The 23,999-nt window shown below is 28.6% G+C and overlaps 1 protein-coding gene across 4 annotated transcripts in view; it reads right to left on the bottom strand.

The window, feature by feature from the left end:
* Positions 1 to 23,999, bottom strand: part of LOC127288297 (uncharacterized) — a 164,288-nt gene that overhangs the window by 12,421 nt on the left and 127,868 nt on the right. For 2 of the 4 annotated variants that reach the window (XM_051315676.1, XM_051315675.1), the window contains exons 4-5: positions 21,424 to 21,516; positions 8,910 to 9,056 (exon numbers count right to left, since the gene is read on the bottom strand). In XM_051315676.1, coding sequence (XP_051171633.1) covers positions 9,043 to 9,056; positions 21,424 to 21,516 — 107 coding nt within the window. In that variant the 3' untranslated portion in view covers positions 8,910 to 9,042. The remainder of the gene's footprint in view (positions 1 to 8,909; positions 9,057 to 21,423; positions 21,517 to 23,999) is intronic. The other 2 variants (XM_051315672.1, XM_051315674.1) reach the window with 1 other exon arrangement.

The raw sequence follows: 23,999 nt of genomic DNA, 5'->3' as shown, positions 1-23,999 counted from the left end.
AACATTAGACGTAAATATTTGAAATGGCAGACAGTTTTTTGGCAGAATATGATCACTACCCAGATAGCACGGAAACTTGCAGCAAGCTTGCGGCAAGTTCACCGTGAAGGTTGCTGCAAGCTTGTCTGAGCTAGCGAAATATCCCACCCAGGGCAAGCTTGTCGTGAAAGCTTGCTGTAAGCTTTCCAGGAAAGGTTGCTGCAATCTTGCCATGAAAGATTTCTACAAGATTGCTGCAAGCATACTAAGAATGATTGGGGCAAGCTTGCCGTGAAAGATTGTTGTAAGCTTGCTATGTAAGGTTGCAGGAGAATTTCAACAAGCTTCTGGAAAGGTTGCTGCAAGCTTGCCGCAATTTTTAAAAAATACATTTTAAATTTTAAAAAAATTTATTTGTTTTTTTTAAATTTGAAAATCCTTGTGACGTTTATTATTATTAATTATGTCCTGTTTATTTTCATTTGGAAACTTAACGAGAAAATTTTCGAAACAAATTTGAGGGGACTAGGAATTGAACCCGTGTTCGACAGACACTAACCAAAGACCCTAACCGAGAACCTACTCGACCAACTATCAGAGAATAAAAAAATCTTTTCTCGTTAAGTTTCCAAATGAAAATAAACAGGACATAATTAATAATAATAAACGTCACAAGGATTTTCAAATTTAAAAAAAACAAATAAATTTTTTTAAAATTTAAAATGTATTTTTTAAAAATTGCAGCAAGCTTGCAGCAACCTTTCCAGAAGCTTGTTGAAATTCTCCTGCAACCTTACATAGCAAGCTTACAACAATCTTTCACGGCAAGCTTGCCGCAATCATTCTTAGTATGCTTGCAGCAATCTTGTAGAAATCTTTCATGGCAAGATTGCAGCAACCTTTCCTGGAAAGTTTACAGCAAGCTTTCACGGCAAGCTTGCCCTGGGTGGGACATTTCGCTAGCTCAGACAAGCTTGCAGCAAGCTTGGCAAGCTTGCACGGTGAACTTGCCGCAGGCTCGCTGCAAGTTTCCGTGTTATCTGGGTGTTGTTGTGACTATGATTTTTGCAAATTTTTGTTCTAAACAAGTTGATGTTTTAGAAAATCATTTCAATTTTACTTTTTAAATATTTTAAAGCATGAAAGAATATTATTTCACACACAAACCTTATTTCTATAAGGATTTTTTTGATTTTGAAATAAGAATAAGAAACGACTGAAAAAATGTAAAATAAATTTCTTTGGTTTTCGTTCTACTTTATTTTTTTAAAATAAATGAACGTTTTTTATATTTTGTGTAAATGTTAAGATGTATTTATCTAAATAAATATTAATTCTATTGCGTGAGCAACAAACTTTTTATTTTTATACACAAAATGAGAGAAGATTGGTTACGGCTACTTCGGGACAGTAGGGGACAAATTATATTGATTACATGGAACCACAAAATTTATTGGATCTTGTTTTTTCATATGTACATTTTTTTGAGTCGCTGTATTCGAATTCATCATCACGTCAAGGTTTTTTGTCGAATGAAGAAATTTCTATTCAGATATCTGTGAACCCGATGTTATTGAACTTTTAGGAAATAATAAAATTCAAATTATGAACAATTTAAGTTATACAGCAAAGAAATAATTATGTTGTGTGAAGCAATCAATTAAATCATTTGAATACTAATTTTTGTTGTCTGATTTCAAAAATTTTAAATAGAGGATACAATATGTTGAACAAATTTTTAAAAATTGCTTCTATTCGTTTAATTTTTATTTTTTAGAGATTTTGGAAGGTCAATGATTATAAATCTTACATAAAAATTAAAATTTTAAAACGACAAATTAAAAATTAATCAAATTTGCTTACAACTTGTTATTTAAGGGTTGCTCTTAAAGAGGGAAATGAAATTACTTTTAAAAATTGTACATGGCACACGAATTAAAAAAAAAATCGGCAAAATTTTAACTGCATTGGAAGTAATTCACAATAAAAAATAAATTATTTTCGAAAAAATTGACTGTCAATGATAAAAAAAAAAAATAGAGACTATAACGATTTTTAGCTTCAAAAGTGTCAATAATTCTTTATTTTATGGGACTTAAAGAAATAGAGGATAGAGTAAAAAAATCGAAATTATTGTTAAAAAATATAACCTTTCAATAGTGCACAGATTATTTATATACCATTGCAACTGCTCACTAACGAGACAGATAAATGTATAACAGAAAAATATTTTTGCCATTTTACCGTTCCATATAATAACTCTTTGGGATATAAAAAAGTAAAAAAAAGACGAGAAAATATCACCTTGAGTTTATGTTCAGTAATTGTCAATTCGATTAGAACCAGCCGATAAGCCATTAAATGACATTTAATTAAGACGTAACAGGAAAACTAGAAATTCCATTTAATGTTTCATTTAAAATCTCAAACACTTTTTTAAATTATTAGAAATTATTATTATTATTATTCTTAATTATATTGTAAAATTATTAGATTCTTCATTCTTCGACATTATACAAATCAATATTTATTATATTTTTAATATATCATACCACTTTTTTTACAATTTATTTTATTTTTAGCCAAGCATAATTATTGGCTAATTTAGACATTAGAAAATAAAAATGTTGTTTGTAATAATTAAATGTCTGTGAAGCAAAATCATAATAAATATGTACGCTATAATTAAACCAATTTTCGATAATTAATCTGTGGATCTTCTATTATCTGATATTTAATTAGAAAATTTATACTAAATCAAATAAAATTTTAGTTAAAATTAATTAACCTTTTTTTGATATTTGTTGAATAATAATTTTCTAATTAAGCTAAAACTAATAGAAATTCCGCTCAGCTAATTAACACATAATTGGCTATCTTTTGATATCGCTTTTCATATTGTCAATTCAAATAATTCTCAAAAAGATGTGATCAAATATGACACAATAAATTAAAAAAAAAAAAACAAACAAACAAAAATCTAATTGTGTATTATGATGAATTTTATGGTATTGTAAATTCTTGTAAATGAATTAATAATTATCAGATGAAGAGAAAATGCGATTGAGTAACCAAGAAAGAATTTCGATTAATCCAAGAATGTCTTTTGCTGTATATAGTTATAGGTTGCTCTCCTTAAAAATCACCAGGAAATAATAAATTTACATTTATGCCAGACGATTGTGAGTAGGAGGAATCAAAACTTCATATTTGGATGTTAGCACTACTCGTAAATTCTTTTCAATGCTATATAACTACATATTATTCGAGACAAGATTTATTACTAAATTTAATTACTTAAAATAATTTTTAAATAATTCTCTTTTTACAAAAATATCTAATATTGTAAAACTTAAATATATATGGGCAATTCCATGTGAAATTTATCCATGACATTTTAAATTTGGATAAATATTTTTTTTCTTTGTATAAAAAACTCGTATACATATTTTTTTTTATAAATTCCTAAATTATTGAGTTATGAATTTTTTTTTAAATCTGTGTTTTTCGAGGTTTTTTAAAAGTAGACCTAATTTCAATGACATCTAAGGGGCCGTTCATATACCACGTGGACAATTTTTCATCACTTTTTGACCCCCCTCCCCCCGTGGACAATTGTGGACTTTTGGCGAATCCCCTCACCCCCCTAAATGACCACGTGGACTTTTTTTGGTGAAAATTTTTTGTATGTACGTTTCTTATTTTAAAATGGTAAATAAATAGATACCCGTGTGGAAAAGTGATGTGGGCCCCCAGCGGGGGCCCTTATGGATCGCCCTCATGCCATGAGGGCCGCATATGGATGATCCATAGGGGCCCCTCATGGAAACGACGTGCTCATCGATGAGGGCGCCCGCATGGGCGATCCATGAGGGTGCCCCTACGGGCGCCCTTATGGGCCCTCACGTTTGCCCTCATCTTGCCCTTAAGTTTGCCATAATGTTTTTTAATCAATAATATTAATAATAAAAGTTAATTAATAATAAATAAGCTTAAGTTATGAATAAATAACATATTTATTTAATAATTATTCAATTTTAAATTAAATTCTTACTCAAATTGAATTTATTAATTAACGTTCTAATTAATTAACTGTCGGATATAATTAAAAGTAATAATAAATTAATTAATTAAAAAATTAAAAAATATTTAATTTATGCATACTATTAACGGATATTTTCATTTTTCAATTAATTCATACATAGAATTAATGATTAAACGCAAACCTGAGAAATAAATAAATCTAACGCATGGGGGGAATCGAACCTACGACCTACGGACTATTAGTCTAACGCTTTACCAACTACGCTACGCACGCTACTTCAAAACGAATGCTAACTTCTTGATGCTATTTAAACTTCAAAAATACCTAACAAAGAAAAGTGCTTAACATCATTTAGTTAAACTTAAGATATTAAATTATATTTTCCAATCAAATGCAATTTATAAAATATATTTAATTATATGCTTTATGATTAATATACAGCAGATTTTTGAATATCTTTTTTTGTGAATTATTAACAAAGGTGTATGAAATATGTTGAATGTATTTATAATCACATTTAAAACGTACAGTTTTTAAAAAATGACATTAAACATCGCTATTCATGGCGACGATTTTTGTATTGTTTTATCAACGTAAATCATGAAAATAGTTGTGAAATCCACCGATATCCGCGCTCTACCTGGTATTATCATAAACTAGAATATATTTTTAATTCATTTTAATTGAAATCAGTTGCCCCAAGCTGCCCCTGCAGTTTTGGTATCACTTTTTATTTCACTAAGCGCGGTTTACCGACAGCGCGTTGCACCGGCCGGCGGTGCAACTGAACGTGAAAGACTGACTTTTTCTTCATTCGCATTCGCTTTAAACTAAAATTTAAGCACTGTCTATAATTTAAAAAAAATAAGCTCTAACACATTTACGCAATTTTATAATACCAGCAAATATTTTGTATCCGCCATTTTGAATTTGACACAACCAATGTAAAATTTGAATTCAGAAGCCCAAAAAACATGGATATACCAATTTTGATTGAAATCGTATCATTTTTCGATTTTCAGCAAAGTTTTTTAAAATCTAAACGGCCATTTTGGATCCGCCATTTTGAATTTGACACAACCAATGTAAAATTTGAATTCAGAAGCCCAAAAAACATGGGTATACTAATTTTGGTTGAAATCGTATCATTTTTCGATTTTCAGCAAAATTTTTTAAAATCTAAACGGCCATTTTGGATCCGCCATTTTGAATTTGACACAACCAATGTAAAATTTGAATTCAGAAGCCCAAAAAACATGGGTATACCAATTTTTGTTGAAATCATATCATTTTTCGATTTTTGGCCAGGTTTTTCGAGAAATCGGCCACTGTGCAGCGCTACATAATACACTAGCGCGAAATTTAAAGGAGGGATAAAAAATAATAAATAAAATTTCATTTTTACTGGGTCCACGTGGACATTTGCTTTGACCCCCCCCTCATGGACAATCGTGGAGTTTTGACGAACACCCCCCCCCCCTCCCCCAAAACTGTCCACGTGGTATATGGACGGCCCCTAACTCTAAAAGTAGGGGAATGTTTCCATGAGTGGGACACCTTTCCGATTTTTATGAAACCAAATGCGAAATATTACTCTCTTAATTTGAATCAGTGAAATAGCTAGAAGTCGGTTACTGAATCATTTAGTGAAATTTTCACTGAAAATCAGTCATATATCACTGATTTCCAGTGAAAATTTCACTAAATGAATCAGTCAATCTGTTTTACCCATTACCGATAATACAGATTTACTGATTCATTTAGTAACCGACTTCTAGCTATTTCACTGATTCAAATTAAGAGAGTAAACTATCAGTTTTTAACTAATAAATAACACCGTATAAAAACATTTTTAGTTTGATATCCAAGTAAATAGACGCATTTTTGTGTTTAACCCCTTCGTTGGCAAAAAGAATTCGACGAAAAAGTGCCCAAAATGTACAGAAAAATTTTTTTGCTGAAAATTAATATCCAAGGGGTTTTTGGGATCGCTGATTACGAATTCGACGGTAGTTTTTCAAAATTCAAATATTTGTATTTTCCTTAAAAATTTGTCTTCTTAGAGTTTTTGGGATCGCTGATTACGAATCTGATGTCATATTTTTAAAATTTTGAATATTTAAAATGGAGGAAGATTTTTTGAAAAATTATTATATTTTCTTTAAAAAAAAAATGGGCTTCTGGTGATTTTTCAGGTCACTGATTACAAATCTAAAGTCAGATTCTTAAAATTTTGAAAAATTAAAAATTGCTGATCAGCCACCCCAAAAACCCTAAGATACCCATTTGCACAAAAATCCAATATTTTTCCCAAAAAAAAACAATTATTTTGTCATAATTCATCCGCCATATTGGATCCGCTAATTTGAATTTTGGAATTCTCACTTCGGATTCGTATAATCAGCGACCCCTAAAACCCCTGAGTACTAATTTTTAAGCAAACTCAAGCAATTTTTTAAAACATTGTCCGCCATATTAGATCCGCCATTTTGAATTTTGAGAAACTAACATCGATTTTGTAATTAGCTACCCCAAAAACTCCTTAGTACTAATTTTTAAGCAAATCCAAGCAATTTTTTAAAATATCGTTCGCCATATTGGATTCGCCATTTTAAATTTTGAAAAATTAATATCGGATTCGTAATCAGCGACCCCAGAAACCCCTGAGTACTAATTTTTAAGCAAATTAATTTTAGCTTAGATTTCCATGAGTAGACCACCTTTTGTATCCATGAATGGACCTTGTATAAATCGTCGATTGTTTATGTATCCAAAAATGATACTAAATTCACACCACTGTGGTAAATCTGACATTTTACGTTTACAAATTTTTAAAATGTCATTAAAAGCGATAAAAAAGAAATCTGCCGAAGAAAAAAAGGCAATTGAAATTGATTTTGATTCGTGGTTTACAATGACCAGTAAATTAAATAGAAAAAAAGGTATTTCATTTGGAACATTTGTAACACTGAAATTAATTGAAATGCACTAATATTTTTGTTTGTTTGAATATTCTAAGTGTTTATAATAAATAAATATTCTATAAGCATTGAAATCCTTCAATGTTTATTTGATTGTTACACAGAAAATTAAAAGGCATTAAAATAAGCTGCAACGCTTATTATTTTAATCCAATTTTGCTTATTTTAATACCAAAATGAATTAAAATAAGCAAAATTGGTTTAAAATAATGAGCGTTGCAGCTTATTTTAATGCCTTTTAATTTTCTGTGTAATCATTTTTAAGCGATTTCAGCAGGTGGTTTTTTTATTTTTTTATTTGATGAAAATGAAGGAAGTTATGATTTTTTGAAATTTAACGTCAACGAAGAAAGTGTGTTTTTGGAACATTTTTTAATCTATTGTACTAAGAAATTAAAAATTATGCTATATATGAAATTTGTTCATTTTTTCTCAAATTTTTCAAATATGTGCTCAAAAATAACGTACCTATAACAGAAGCAACAAAAAAGTTGAAATTAAACTTATAAAGTGAGTTTTCTCAAAAGAGACACTTTCGATTTTTAATTTTTTTTGCATTACAATCTCTGATGACTGAAGAATTTTTTCCCCTATCTGCGAAAGTGGTACTTTTAGTTTTTAAATTACTATTTACAATTTTTAAGCTTGTCGCAACGATTTTTAGTATGTTTTTATGAAAATTAAAAAAAAAACAAATGAATGTTAATGGAAAAAGGTTATATTTGTAGAAAAAATGCTTAAATTCTGTGAGCCGTACTAAAAAAATTATAAATAGTAATTTAAAAACTAAAAATACCACTTTCGCAGATAGGGGAAAAAATTCTTCAGTCATCAGAGATTGTAATGCAAAAAAAAAATTAAAAGTCGAAAGTGTCTCTTTTGAGAAAACTCACTTTATAAATTTAGTTTCAACTTTTTTGTTGCTTCTGTTATAGGTACGTTATTTTTGAGCATAAATTTGAAAAATTTGAGTAAAAATGAACAAATTTCATATAAAGCATAATTTTTAATTTATTAGTACTATAGATTATAAAATGTTCCAAAAACACACTTTCTTCGTTGACATTAAATTTCAAAAAATCATAACTTCCTTCATTTTCATCAAATAAAAAAATAAAAAAATACGTATTTCCTTATTTTTCATATAGATTTTGAAAAAAAAAATGTTTCGGACAAAAAAAAATTTTCAATAAAAATTTCCCATAGAATGCCCCATATATATAATTAAAGCTGAGGACAATACCTATCCAACGGTGTATTATAATTTTTAAATTTCCTTCACTGAAAAAAATTATTTGAGTAAATAAAAAGGTGGTCCACTCATGGATACATTCCTCTAATAAATAGAGGAATTTTTGCCAAAAAAGAAAAAAAATTTAGTTTTTCATGGACTTTTGAAATACGAAAAAAATTTTTTTGAATCTTTATATAAAAAATAATCATTTTTTTAAGAAGGAATCGAACAGACAGTATGAAAAAAAGTTAGTTCAAATACATTATTTCGATTTTTGAAATAGAAAATACATATTTTAGTGTAACTTTTTTCAGACGAAGTGTGCAGAATTATATTTTAAACAAAATGAGTCAATGAAAATTGAAATTGGATGAAAATTTAAAAAAATTAAAATTTCGAAACGATTGTCTGTTTGAACTCAAATTATAAAATCGTTTCGAAATGTCAATATTTTTTAATTTTCATCAAATTACAATTATCAATTACTCATTTTGTTCAAAATATAATTCTGCACACTTTGTCTGACAAAAATTACACTGAAATATATGTTTTTTATTTCAAAAATCGATATAATACATTTGGACTAATTTTTGTTAAAACTGTCTGTCCGATTCCTCCTTCACTTTAGGCACGATGTTTTTTACTTTTTTTTAAAAAAAATTTTACATACCTGTAATTACTAAGAATATTTTGCAAAAAATTTTAGAGTGGGCCTGATGATCTTCCTAGTATAAATAATTTTCACCACTTGACAGTCCATGGCCCATATATGCCCAGAAAATAGTCGTACCACCTTTGTGAGTTTAGACATGTCCACCTTAGAAAAAAAATACAAAACATAATTTAATTTGAGTGTCAATGGGTATATTAAGGTTTTTGCAGTCGCTGAATCAGAATTTGATGTCAAATTTAAAAAATTCAAAATGGCGGACCCAATATAGCGAAATAAATTTAAAATTAATTTTATACGTTCAAAATTCGGTACTCAAGGGTTTTTCGGGGTCGCTGAATCCAAATTTAAGGTCAGATTTAGAAAATTGAAAATGACAGACCCAAAATGGCGAAAAAATTTAAAATTGTGATTCGATTCGTTCAAATTACGGTACTCGGGGATTTTTGGAGTCGCTGAATCTAAATTTTAGGTAGTTTTTGAAAAATTCAAAATGTCTGATCCAGCAGGCCCACCAAAAATTTTTAAAAATTTGCCAAATTCGCTTGAAACTTGGTATTTTAAATTTATTCAAAAGTAAAACTTTTTAATTTCGTTCTTTGCCGAACCCGGAGTCACGAACGTGGACAATTTTAAATTTTCCGCCATATTGGTTCGCCATTTTTAACTTTTTAAATTTAACCTCAAATTTATATATATAGCAATCCAAAACCCCCGAGTACCAAATTTTGAATCGAATCAGTTTTAAAATTTTATGCCATATTGAGTCGCCATATTAGGTCCACCATTTTGAATTTTTTCAACTTAACCTCAAATTTGGATTCGGCGACACTAATTTTACAAAATATTCTTTGTTGTTAGTATTCCTAGGTATGTAAAAATAAACTTTTAGAATAAGATGTCCTTGAAATTAGATCTACTTTTAAAAAACTTCGAAAAACACAGATTTTTAAAAATTCATAACTATAATTTGGGCACTTATAAAAAAAAATAAAAAAAAAGTATTGGGAATTGACATGAAGGCGTGGCTTAATCCAATATGGCGACATATGTACCCCAAAATAGTGCAATATATATGTGTAATGTCAGATTTTTTAAAAAAATGCTAATTAAAATGAAAGATATTTTTGCTTGGGCGAATACTACTTCTTCCCACAGGAATGTGATTGAAGGAAATCGCGTTGTTAATGAAATTATTAAAGTTAATGGTGAAATTGTTTTTCTCAAGTGTTCCTGCATGGCAGGTTTATCGGAAAAGTGCAAACACATAATTGCTGTTCTTTTCTATTGTTCAAGGTAAATTTTAACCTAAAATGCTTTCACATGTTGTTTACATTACAAAGATAATATTTAATTAATATATAAATTACATATTAAGATAAAATAGAAAAATACCAATTTGACTAACAATTGTTTTTTTTTATTTATTTCTCTGTAGTTAAAATATCTCAAGTTGAAATTATAATAGTAAATAATTTTCTTCAATGCATATAATTGCCAAAAAAATTTGTTACTTTCACCAAGCACTAGTTCGGCTTTGGGAATCTGTGTAAAGATATTAATAAGTCTTTTTTTGCATTACTGTTACACCCAGGAACTGAACAATTATCCCTGTAAGAAGTTTTAGAACAATCTGCTAGTTTTACACCTTCCATTTTTCGAAAATTAAATAAATTTACATTTGGCACTGCTAACTTTAAAAGAATTGGGGTACAGAAGTAGTGTCATTTTTTGCCACCAGTTGCCGTACGATTTATGTCAATTCCCAATACTACTTTTTTCTGCAAAGGCCGAAAAAAAATGTTTATCCGAATTTAAAATGTCATGGGTAAATTTAATGTCGAATCATCCACACTGAAAAAAATTTATTTGATTCAAATAATCAGTTACTTGATTATTATTAAATAAATATTTATTTGTATCAAATAATTATTATTTGCATCAAGTATATGGTATTTGTTTCAAATACAAAAATTATTGGTTCAAATAAGTACAATTTATTTAATTCAAATAAAAATTGTTTGGTTCAAGTAAATATTTATTTGATAATCGTCAAGTAATCAAGTATTTGAATCAAATTTTTTTTTTTCATAAAAATTTATATTATTAAAAGTATTTTGTTTTTAACTATCACTTTTCTTAAAAAAATATTTCAGAAATTTATAATTTTTTAATATTTCTTATTTAAAAAAAAGGTGATGTAATTTTTTTTTTTAAATTGAACATTAAATTTTGAAAATGTCAACAAAATTCCATTTCTTCCTGAATTTTCAAAACTTTTTAAAGCGAGTAAAAGATATTTGTACGCATATATGAAAATAAAGTTGCTGATAATATTTACATGTATATCGATTTCGCGCGAGGAATATGTATTAAAAGTTGAGGGAAGAAATTCCACTTTGATGGTCGCATTTTAGATATGATGATTTGACACTAAATGTATACAAACGACCAAACTGAAAAAGAGTTTTTTGATTAGAAAATTTTTTATATATAAATGTTTATATCGCAAAATCACTTTTTAGTAGAAATTTTTAATAAAAATCTTTATTAATATGTCATATAAGATTTTTTTTACTCAAAATTTCTATTAAAGTGTTCTATTTTTCAATTTTTTACAAAAAAAAAAACAAAAAAAAAATACTAGATAAAAAGAAATTTTATAGAAATTTAAAAACTTTTTTTTTTCATTGATAAATAGTTTTTTAAACCTTTTTTCACGTTACAAAATTTTCCGTATTACAAAGTTTTATAAAAATTCTTAAATCCTTTAAAGTTCGACTTTTTTAAAGTACTACAATTTCCATCATTCTTTGCAGTTGGAGATTTATGGAGAAGCTCCAGTTTAAATCAAAGGTTAGTTTTTGAAAATTCAAAATGGCGGATCCAGTATGGCGAAATTTTGTTATTTCATAGAATTCATTTTGAAAATCACTATTCTGAGGTTTTTGGAGTTGCTGATTATGAATCAGACATCAGATTGACAAAATTTATTAATTTAATTTATTTTTTTTATGCCGAACACAAATCCGTAAACGAAAAGTTCCTATCAGCTTTAGTTTTTGAGAAAAGCGGGTTTTAAATGTTCAAAAATCGCGTTTTTGGCTAACTTTGAGTACCTCGAGCACTGAAACAAAAGGTCGTAGAACCTTTCACTTGGGCTTAAATTGAGGCTTAATGTTTCAACTATTATCCCCAAAAATGACCTATGTTGCACCATAATCTCAAAGTCATTTGTTATCATTTTTGATTCGCAAATATTAATTTTGTAAAAGTTTGAGCGCGTACCTCTAGCAAAGAAAAAAGGTTCATAGAACCTTTTATTTGAACTTAAAATAAAGTTTGAACTTTGGACTACAAGCCCTAAAAATTATATTATTCACTAATAACCTCAAAATTGTTGGTAACCAGTATTTAACTACAGAACTTATTTGGTAATATTTGAAAAACTCTCAGTAAAACCAAAGGTGAGTGAACCTACTTGTTGAGCTTCATCAATTTAATTTATCCTTTGACTGTAGTTCATAAAAATTACATTGCTGCACCTTAACCTCAAGGAGTAGATGTACGCGCTCAAACTTTTACAAAATTAATATTTCGGAATCAAAAATGGATAACAAATGACTTTGAGGTTATGGTGCAAGATAGGTCATTTTTGGGGATAATAGTTGAAACATTAAGCTTCAAATTAAACCCAAGTGGAAGGTTCTACGACCTTTTGTTTCAGTGTTAGAGGTACTCAAAGTTAGCCAAAAAAGCGATTTTTGAACATTTTAAACCTGTTTTTCTCAAAAACTAGAGCTGATAGGAAATTTTCGTTTACGGTTTCGTGTTCGGCATGAAAAAACCTATCAGAAACAGGTCAGACATTAGCCGCACCAAAAAAGTTTGCTAATTCTGTTGGCCTGTGTTATCAATATGACATTAGATTAATAATAATCAATAACCCTAATTAGCAATTTTTATTAGCTTAGCCTAATTTTGTGAATTTTTGTCCGCATTTTTGGTGCCAAAAATGTTTGGATTTTCAAAAATGAGAAAATCTCAAACTTGTTAGCAATATATTATTATTATTATCATTATAAATATTATTATTATTGATAGATTATTACTATTTGTATAAGAATTTAAAAAATCCAGAAATAATTACAAAATCAGTTGCTCTTCTTTTCCTTTGGGACAAGCGTGAATAATTAATTTAACTGTTCTTCTATATTAAACATTTCTTTTAATTTCCAGACAGCAATACAATCGTCCGTACATCACTGTGTAGAGATTTTTATACTTTGTAAAATTTTCCTCGCCGAGAGGGAAAAATGCAATTCTCATTTAAAATGCAGAATACGCTACTTTATAAAGTCGAGCTTCTGTTAGACATTTTACCACGATACAACCATTAATTTTCTTGATCCCATCTTAAGTTGCACTTCACCCTGCACACTTTTCTAAGAACCAAATTGTCGACCTGTTTTTTTTCCTATTTCTTTTTCTCTCTTTATTACATTAGTTTAATAAAAAAAGAAAAATAATACTTTGTACCACACAGAAAATGTGAAAACTAAAAACAATATTGTCGCTTTCGAGAATTAGAGAATTTAAGTGGTTAAGCAATCCTGAACGCCTGAAAATTAGACGGTATTTCAAAAATAAATTTTGAAAAAACTATTAAAAATTCAACTTTTTAATATTTTCTCATTTTTGAAAATCTAAACATTTTTGACACCAAAAATGCGGACAAAAATACATGTATTTATCTTTAAAATTTTTTTTTAAAAAATTAAAAAATATTCAAAAATGACGGAGATAAAGCGTTTTTTGAAAATACATTTTTCGGAGCGGTGTATTATATTTTTGAATTTTTTAAATCTGACCTCAAATTCGGATTCAGCGATTTCGAAACCCTTAGTATATCTATTGACACTCAAATCGAATTATGTTTAGTATTTTTTTGGGTGCAGTTCCAAATAAGGCCCCCCTTGGATTTTAATGAAATTCAGTATACTTACGTACTTTTGTGCGCTGATTACGAAAATCATAGTGAAAATTGGCGCAAACTTGATTATCATGGTGAAAACCATAAAAAACACTATAAAATCATGGTTTTTTGCGATTATCTCGTAAAAAACGCAAAATGTCGAAAAAAGTTTTAGACAAAAGTTGTAGATCTCAAAAAAAACACACATTTTATGTTTTATGCATTTTTTTCCAAAAGTCATTATTTTTTGGGAAAAATACAAAAAACCAAAAACACCATGATAATGAAAACATAAACAGTTATGGTTAGACATATTATTTGACTCGTATATAGTATCATATTCACCATTACTCAGGATCCAACGAATTCCGCAAAATACTTTCGGCCATGTCCACCCCCTCTCGTCAAGGTTTTTTAAAAAGAAAAGCGAGCAGTACCTTACGCGGCCGAAGGCCGTGTTTAGTATTTTGCGTTTACCGCTGCTTGTAGACTATACCCCACAATTTCCGCAAATTAGGGGAGACCGAGGAGGAAAGTAACAAAAATCAGTTTTTTTATGCTAGCATTAAAAATATTTGTCGGATAAATTTGTCCAATATATTAAATGAAAGCTTGGACATTCACCTTTTAAATAAAATTTGAATTAAACATTTATAATAAATTGACAGTTCACAGTATAACTTTTACGCAAGCTCTTCATCTGTTACTTTCCTCCTCACCCCCGAGGAGGAAAGTAACAAGCTCCTAGGAGGAAAGTAACAGTATAAAATTATGTAAAATTCTTTAGACTAATGACTATTATTAATTAGAAATATTTTTATTAGGAACACATAAAAGTTTAAGTACACTTTATACTTATATGGCACATATTTGGGACATATTTAGCACATATTTCGAACATTTTATGAATTTAGCTCATTTTTTTTCTTAAAGATATTTTATGCTTACCTAGATCACAGGTTTTTCTTAAATAAATCTCTGTTATTCGTAAAATTAAATACGATTTGCTTCAATCATTAGTTAAAACATGGACAATATCGACAACAGGAGAAAAGTAGCGTGTTACTTTCCTCCTCGGTCGCTTTTTTCTTGTATGTCAACAAAAAAGTTAAAACTACACAAATGTTAAATTGTTTGTTTAAGCACAACTTAAAGACAGATAATAAGGCTACAAAATAACGAAAGGCACATTTTGAAAAACAATAAAATTAAAGAAATACGAGACTTTGAAAATTTGAACGAAAACTTACTTTTGACGTTTTTTCTGCACGTCACACCGGAATCAGACCTAACCTTTCCTGTCAGGCTCGGACACACTATGGAGGAGGAAGGGGGAACAGTGCCGACTAAAAATATGTTTGAACCATGTCTATCCGATAATTTGTTTAAAAGTTATAAGCTTTGTTACTTTCCTCCTCTGTTACTTTCCTCCTCGGTCTCCCCTACTTTGGGACCATTTTTCTCAAAAAATAATGACTTTTGGTAAAAAATGCATAAAACATAAAATGTGTGTTTTTTAGAGATCTACAACTTTTGTCTAAAACTTTTTTCGAAATTTTTTGATTTTTACAAGATAATCGTGAAAAACTGTGATTTTTTATGTTTTTTTATGGTTTTTACCATGATAATCAAGTTTGCGCCAATTTTCATTATGATTTTCGTAATCAGCGCACAAAAATACGTAAGTATACTAAGTTTCTTTAAAATCCAAGGGGGGCCTTATTCGGTACTTTATCCATTTTTTTTCTAATGTGGACATATATGTCCAAAATCACAAAGGTGGCACGACTTTTTTTGAACATGTATTGACCATTGACTATCAAGGGGTTAATTAAAATTCAAGACGGAAATAGAAATTTTGCTTGTTTTTCGAAAATACTGGTTTTATGACTTTTCAAAAACAGTAGGGAGTTGAGTTCCACATTTAAAAATTGAAGAAAAAAGCACATTTTTTAGAATATTCTTTATTTAAATTATAAAACGTGAAAAAGTAAGATAATTTACATAAAATAAAGTAATAGATAAGATAATAAAAGATTAATTTTAGATAATTTAGATAAAATTAAATTATTTTAGAAATAATTTAATTAAACTATGGTTATTAATTTCATTTACAGTGAATACAGATGTAAAAAGTCTAATTTTTCTAAAGAAGAATAATTAAATTCCATAAAACATTCTAATTATTCATAAATAATGCAAAATAAAAATAGAGAGTGCGAATTAGAATTAAAAAGGCACAACTCCCCACTAACGCTGGAGCATAAATCCCCATTTTCTACATTTTCAAAATAGTTATAGAATAATTAATACATCGAATGTTTATACAAATTTTTTTTTGTACGTCGAAAAGTTCTTAATGACAGTTAATTTTTATGCATTGAACATTGTGATCACTTTGAAAAAATATGAGTGGAAATGACCTAAACATAAAGAGACAAAAAAAAAACTTTTAGAACAAAATTTTAACTCACTATCTGTAAAGACCCGAAAAATGCTTCCAAAGATGAAGGGTACCACTTAAAAAGTTAGTTCTTAACGAGAAAAGAATATGTCAATAGTTAAAATTTGTCATATTAATTGCCATAATAAAAAAATTAAGGTGGAGTACGACTCCACACTCTCCCCTATATTATTAGTTTCAAATATTCCCGCGTTGTGCTTATATTGATATGATCGATGGTTCATAGGTGGCGCACGCTTTCTTTTCTCGAAATCAAGATATTTTTTTTTACTTTATCAAATTTCTCGCTTCAGTCTAACCAGCGCTTTTTGCTTATAAGTTTATCATTTTTGAATAATTTCGTTAGAACTTTAAAATATTTTTGATAAATTGGAAATTTTTTTATTGCACTCTCATAACGAATTGTATCAGTTTTTCTTGAGAAAAATTTTGCGACATCAGTATTGTACAGTGTGTGGATGTGATATTATTGACTATCAAGGTAGCTCACCTGCGATCGTGACTAGAGAAAATAAACATTTTTCTGTCGACTCATGTTCATTGTATTTTTTATTTCTTTAAATTTTCCCTTATATCCCTTTGAATGTCCTTTCTGATAAAATATATTCTTACACACACACAATTTGTAAATAGATCTATTGTACATTTATTCGTAACGTACTTCAATTTATTTCCACTGTAAAAATATACAATGAAAAAATGATATTCTAGATTTAATAATTTCTTCTTAAATAGACGCCAAGAATATTCTCCACTTAAAGTAAGTGGGAAATATTTTTACAATTAGATTGAAAATACTGCTTAATGTAAGAATATTTCCCACTTACTGTAACCCTCACGTGTCTGAATTCATATTTGGACGTGAGTGCCTGCTTAAATTTTATTAAATAAAAGATTTAATATCAGAATATTCAATATTTTTATTCTAAATTATAATTGTAATATTTTGCAAATATAATTTGCAAAAAATATTTAATCTTTTGACACTCTAGGGCACATAAATAGACCACAAAAAGTCGTGTCGTGACACCTTTTTCGACAGGGCGAACTTAAGTGTACAGTACAAAAGAAATAATTAAATTAATTTGTGTATTACTGAGTACTCTTAAGTTTCTGGGGTCGCTAATTACGAGTTCGACGTCAGATTTAGAAAATTCAAAATGGCGGATCCAATATGGCGGACGAATTTAAAAAATAGGTTCGGAATCACTTGAAAATTCTTAATCGAGGGTATTCGTGGTCGCTGATTACGAATCCGGTGACCATTTTTCAAAATTTAAAATGGCAGATCCAATATGGCGGACAGGAAAATTAAAAATCAATACAATTTACTAATATCAGATTTGTAATTAGCGACCTTGAAAACCCCTGAATAACGAGTTTTCAGTAAAACTGTCAAACTAAAAAATATATATCCGCCATTTTGAATTTTGAAAAAGTAACATCAGATTTGCAATCAGTGACCCCAAAAACCCCCAAGTAACAATTTTCAAACGAACTTGAACGATTTTTTAAAAATTTGTCCGCCATTTTGAATTTTGAAAAACGGATACCGTATTCGTAATTAGCGACCCCAAAAATCTCCGAGTAACGATTTTCAAGCAAATATATTGAAGTACATGGAAAAAAAGTTGTCTGGGTCCAAGGGACCTAGCTCAGGTACGTAAGGATTAATTGGGGAATATTCTTGGCGAAATATTCTGAAATATTCGAAATGAAATTCTTAAATCTAGAATATCATTTTTTCAGTGTACCTTCCTCTGTATGGTGAGGATGAATTTTTTTTTAAATTTTTCTTCTCCAAAATTATTTTTTTTTACTGTCAACAGGGGCTATTCTACTCACCCAAGGGCTATTATACTCAGCGCCAGTTTTTTTAATTAATAAAATATTGAAATAACTTTAAAAAAAAGTTTCCAAAAAAATTTCATATCATCGTATTAAAAGTTTTTGGAGTCGCTAAATCCAAATTTAAGGTCAGATTTAAGAAATACAAAATGGCTGACCCAATATGGCGATCCAATATGGTGGAAAAATTTAAAATTGATTCGATTCGTTCAAAATTCAGTACTCGGCGATTTTTGTTGTCGCTGAATCCAAACTTGATGTCAGATTTAAAAAATTCAAAATTTGGATTCATAAATTCAAAAAACCCCCGAGTACCAAATTTTGAACGAATCAAATCAATTTTGAAATTTTCCGCCATATTGGTTTGTCATTTTGAATTTTTTAAATTTGACTTCAAATTTGGATTCAGCGACCCCAAAAATCCCCGAGTACCGAATTTTAAACGAATCGAATCAATTTTAAATTTTTCCGCTATATTGAGTCGCCATATTGGATCCGCCATTTTGAATTTTTTAATTCTGACCTCAAATTCGGATTCAACGACCCCGAAAACCGTAGTATACCCATTGACACTCAAATCGAATTATGTTTATTATTTTTTTCTAATGTGGACATATATGTCCAAAATCACAAAGGTGGCACGTTTTTTTTTTGGACATATATATGGGCCATCGACTGTCAAGGGGTTAAATACTGGTAATATAAAATTTTTTTTTAGATTTTCTATTTTTTTTATCTTAATCTAAACTATTTGTAGAAAAGCTTTCATAAAGCTAATAAAGTATAATAAATATTAAGGATATTTTAGAAATATACAAACTTTGCTTAGTATAATAGCCCCAACCGTGGGGCTACTATATTCACCGGTTGGGGCTATTTTACTTACCACTTTAAATTTTTATAACTCTGGTAAAAAAAATTTATTTTCCTTCTAACTTACAGCATACCTTCAGAAGAATGTTCACAACATAACACAAGAGTTGAAATTTTTTAAAATCAAAATTCTGAATTTTGCTCAAGCACTGAGTAAAAAAGTAGAGTTTTTTGAGTATAACAGCCCCGGTTGACGGTATTTAAGATTTTCTATTTCCAAAAAAATTTAATTATCTCGGTTTTTTTTTTTTTTTTTTGACAAAAATTGTCAAGAATTAACGATGAGAAAAAGTTAAACAAGGAAGTAAATCGTCATTCATCAATGTCGTTCTTTGGAGACAAATTTTTTTTTCTATATAACAAAACCCAGTATAATGTAATAAGAATAAAATATACATATAAACGTTGTTAAAACAACAATTGTAAAAATGAGAACAAGACATTATATATTATTGAATGTCTTTTGGGAATGTCTCTAACTTTTAAAATCCAAACGTAATGAAGTTCAATAATAAAAATACGTGAGTCGCATATAATACAACGACTCGGAACGATTTGACCAAAGTTTTCTTCGATCAGTATCTTCTGTGTGTATTTGACAGTAATTGAGGAGGGTCAATACTTTACCTACTCTTACTTTTGAATGGAACTTGCTGTATCTTATCACCAACGGATTTGTTTGATTAGGTTCCACTTTATGTACTACATGTATATATGTATACAGCAGTTAATTAAGAGAAAGGTCCAAAATGTTTTTTTTTATATCACACACTATTTATAAGAAAGAAATTATATATACAGATATATATATATATATATATGAACTTTTATCTTGATTTAATCATTATCATACATAATGATATTGACTATGTTATGATCAATAAACAAGTTAAAAATTTGTTTATTTCATGACCATTTAGCTTCCTTATCATTATAAACACTTATATAAATTAGTTTTGAAAAAAATTAAAAATTTCAATTTTTTGTTAAAAATAAAAATACCATTCAATTTTACAAGGGCGAATCTCTGAAAAAGGACAAATCCAAAATTATAATTAAAAAAAAATGTCAAAAACATTTATATGACTATTCCTATGGGAAGAGGGAAACTATAGTAAGCCCCTAAAATATGTCGTTACAATCTTTATGAACATTATTGTTTAAAAAATAGTTGTTTAATGTAAAATAATTGTTTAATTTTTTGTCGGAAGTGCATAATTTTATTCTACACATTCAATTGCACACAGGAAAACCCTACACCGTTAACTCTGAAAAAAAAAATTCTACACAATAATATGCGGAATAAAATTTAAAAACAAATAATAAAAATTCTAAACGATTGAATACTACAAAATATAACTGTACAAATTATGTGCAATTTATCGTGTAGGATTATTAAAAATAAATTTTTTATTTCAGAATTTTATTCTGGTTATTATTAAGGTGCAGAATCTTCTTGTGCAGAGTTAATCGTGTAGGGTTTTCCTGAGTGCAATTTAATTTGTACAGTTATATTTTGTAGTATTTAATCGTTTAGAATTTTTATTATTTGTTTTTAAATTTTATTCCGCATATTATTGTGTAGAATTTTTTTTTCAGAGTTAACGGTGTAGGGTTTTTCTGTGTGCAATTGAATGTGTAGAATAAAATTATGTTTGATTTAATTGTGTAAAGTAAAAAATTGTTAATTAATTTTATTTTGCTTATTGTTCAAGTGTAGGATTTTTTTTTGTAAAATTATCGGTGCGCAATTCTCTCGTGTAGGGTTTTTTTTGTGTAGAATCTATACCGCCCCAAATTTAAAAAACCTTAATTTGTTTATAAAAAAATTGTTATTTTTGTAATAAAAAATGAAAAAAAAATTTTTTGTTAACATTATTGAAAAGTAAAAGAAAAACTAAAACTTTTCTTTTCTTGGAAAAAATTGAAAAAATCCATTTTTTTCGAGTTATCAGCCATTGAAAATACGTCTACATTTACAAAACTGAAATTTTGAAAATTCGTAACTCAAAAATTTGTCAAAAAAATAAATAAATAAATAAATACGTATCTCCTTTTTTTTCACTACAGAACAAGAAAAAAATATATTTTGCCGATTTTAAAGGGTTGACAGAAATCACACATGAAATCGCCCATATACACTCACACATACATCCCTTGGAATTTGCAGAATTTCCCGTGTAAATTCCATTAAAATTAAACAAAAATTCCATGAAAAGTAAAAAAAAAATTTTTTTTCCAAAAAAATACCTTTACGTTTTATCTTACAATCAAAATATAATTGGCATAAAAAACCAGGTAAGTATGTTTTAAGTACTTATTAAATAAAAATATCAATAAAAGTCAATACATACCCGAGGCGAAGTTTAAGGCATCATAGACCCTCTTTAGCTGCTTTAGATGTGCACAAATTTCCCTTTTTTCCTCTTCTGGATTTAAAGTAGGACCTAAAAATTGATTAAAATATTGAAAATTTTTTAAATTGCTGTAATTTTAGTAATTTTTTTAAAACGCTTTATAATATATTAATTCCAGTTTTTAAAGGGTATTTAAAGAGAAATTGCGTGAAAAAATAATCATTTTGCTTCAATCAAAAGAATTAAAAAAATATTTTTTTTATCAAACTAGACTCTCTCTATCACAGTAAAAACCTGGGCTCATTTTTTCTGCGGTTTAAAATGAGCCAATGCTAAACGAAATAGAACGTGGCGCCACCTACTTGACTCATTTTTGCTGCGGATCAAAATGATCCTGCTAGGTGGATCATTTTGAGCCCATTCGATTCAAAGGAGGGGCTACGAGAGTTTAAAAGATCCAAAAAGAGGGTTTATTAAGGTTCTAGGAGGAGTAAAAGAGGATCCAAATTGCGACTTGGATAAAATTTAATTTAACCTTATAATGATTACAATAAAACCTCTTTACTCCCTTGGGTGAAAATCAATCATTTTATACTGATTTTAAGCCTCAGTGTCACTTTCACATTCACATACACTTCAATTTATTCTAATTTTCACTATTATTTTCACTTTTACTGCTTCTCATTTCAACATAAATTTTCACTTTCACTTTCATTTCCACTCATTAAAAATTAATGAAAATGATATTGAGACTAAAAATTATAATCAGTGGAAGTGAAATAAGTGAAAGTGAAGACCCAGATAGAACGTGAGCTTGCGGCAATCTTGCCGTGCAATATTGCCAACCTTGCACGGTAACCTTGCCGCAAGCTTGAAATGATTCAGCAGATTACAGTGTAAGGTTACTACAAGATTGCACAATAAGATTATCGCAAGATTGCTCAGTAAGCTTGCACGGTTAACTTATAGTAAGGTTGGTGCAAGGTTCCCAAATAACCTAACTTTAAACCTAAAATTTTTTTTTAATGTTTCGTCTCCTTTATCTAATTGCATTATAAAAATTAGACGAAACATTAAAAAAAATTTTTAGGTTTAAAGCTAGGTTATTTGGGAACCTTGCTACAAGCTTACCGTGCATGCTTACTGAGCAATCTTGCGATAATCTTATTGTGCAATCTTGCAGTAACCTTACACTGCAATCTTTCGGTAAGATTACCATGCAAGCTTTCGGTCAGGTGGGACATTTGAAGCTTGCAGCAAATTTGCCGTGCAAGGTTGGTAACTTTGCGCGGCAAGGTTACGTGCTATCTGGGAATGGAATTACATAATCGACGCCAAATATTCGAATTATTAAATCTTATGGACTTACTTTTCAAAAAAGAAAAAAATATTTAATCGAATTAATATTTAAATACTGATGTTAATATTATGACAAAGTGATACAAAATTACTTTGGATCAAATTAACAAATCTGTGAGAGTCGATTTTTTAATTTTTGTTTTATTTTATAATGTTAATACAAACTGTAAAAAAGATATTATTTTTTGAACTTTTTGGTCTATTTCGTCATGAAATTTTTTTTATAATTAAAAACTTGTTTTAAACAAATTACATAAGCAATTACGTTAAGCTTTTTTAACATTCTTAAAATTAAATTAAATGTAATGCTTTTAAATGGTGATCTAAAGCAAATTTCAAATTCTCTCTAAAATTTTTCTAGATTATATACTTCCAGTCACAATTACACAGGTTGAAAAAATTTTGACCTATTTTATAATCAAGAATCAGACTATACTTTTCCGAAGTATTTTGAATTAGAATCTGACCTCGCAGAATTGACGCAGAAGTTTTCGAGATATTCTAACCTGAAAGTACAAAAAAGACGTTTTTTGACAATATTCGAGGGCATGTAACAGATAATGCTTCAAAATATTCAAATGACGATAACTTAGAGATAAAGATTTTTAAAAATTTTTAAATGTATTTTAAAGGATAAGAATAGTAGTTTCAAATTCTGTAACAACCTTTTTGGGAAAAAAAAAATCTCTTGATTTTACATGACCTCAAATATGATCAAAAAACGGCTTTTGCACTTTAAGGTAGTAGAATATATTGAAAACCTAACGTACTGCGTCAATTCTGAGGTCAAACTTGGATTTAAAATGCTTCGGAAAAATATAGTCTAGCTCTTGATTCTAAAGTAGATCAAAATTTTGTCGGTCTGTGTTATTGTACGAAAAACAAAAATTTTCTTTTCCAAAGATATTTTTTTTTTTTTTTTGAAGGGCTGTAAAATATTCAAGAATAGTAAGCTCTTCAACAGATATATTACAAAAGCAATTACATTTTACGCCTATTTTTAGGCAAAAGAAAAATGTTTTTCTTTGTAAATTTGCTTTAGAATTTTGCACGAGAGCGATATTCCCTCCATGTAGACATTCGCAAAGTGAAGCAGTCGGAGTTTCTACATGGAGGGGATTCGCCATTTTTAGTTAGAAATTATTGGAATTTTATAATCTCTTCAGAATTCAATTCTGAGTTAGGGGAAACAAGAATTTTCGAATTTCATAATT

The sequence above is a fragment of the Leptopilina boulardi genome, unplaced genomic scaffold (genome assembly GCF_019393585.1).
Source record: "Leptopilina boulardi isolate dan_hultmark-lab unplaced genomic scaffold, ZJU_Lbou_2.1 LbouV2_384, whole genome shotgun sequence".
NCBI lineage: Eukaryota > Metazoa > Arthropoda > Insecta > Hymenoptera > Figitidae > Leptopilina > Leptopilina boulardi.
This window is presented reverse-complemented; position numbering and strand designations above follow the sequence as displayed.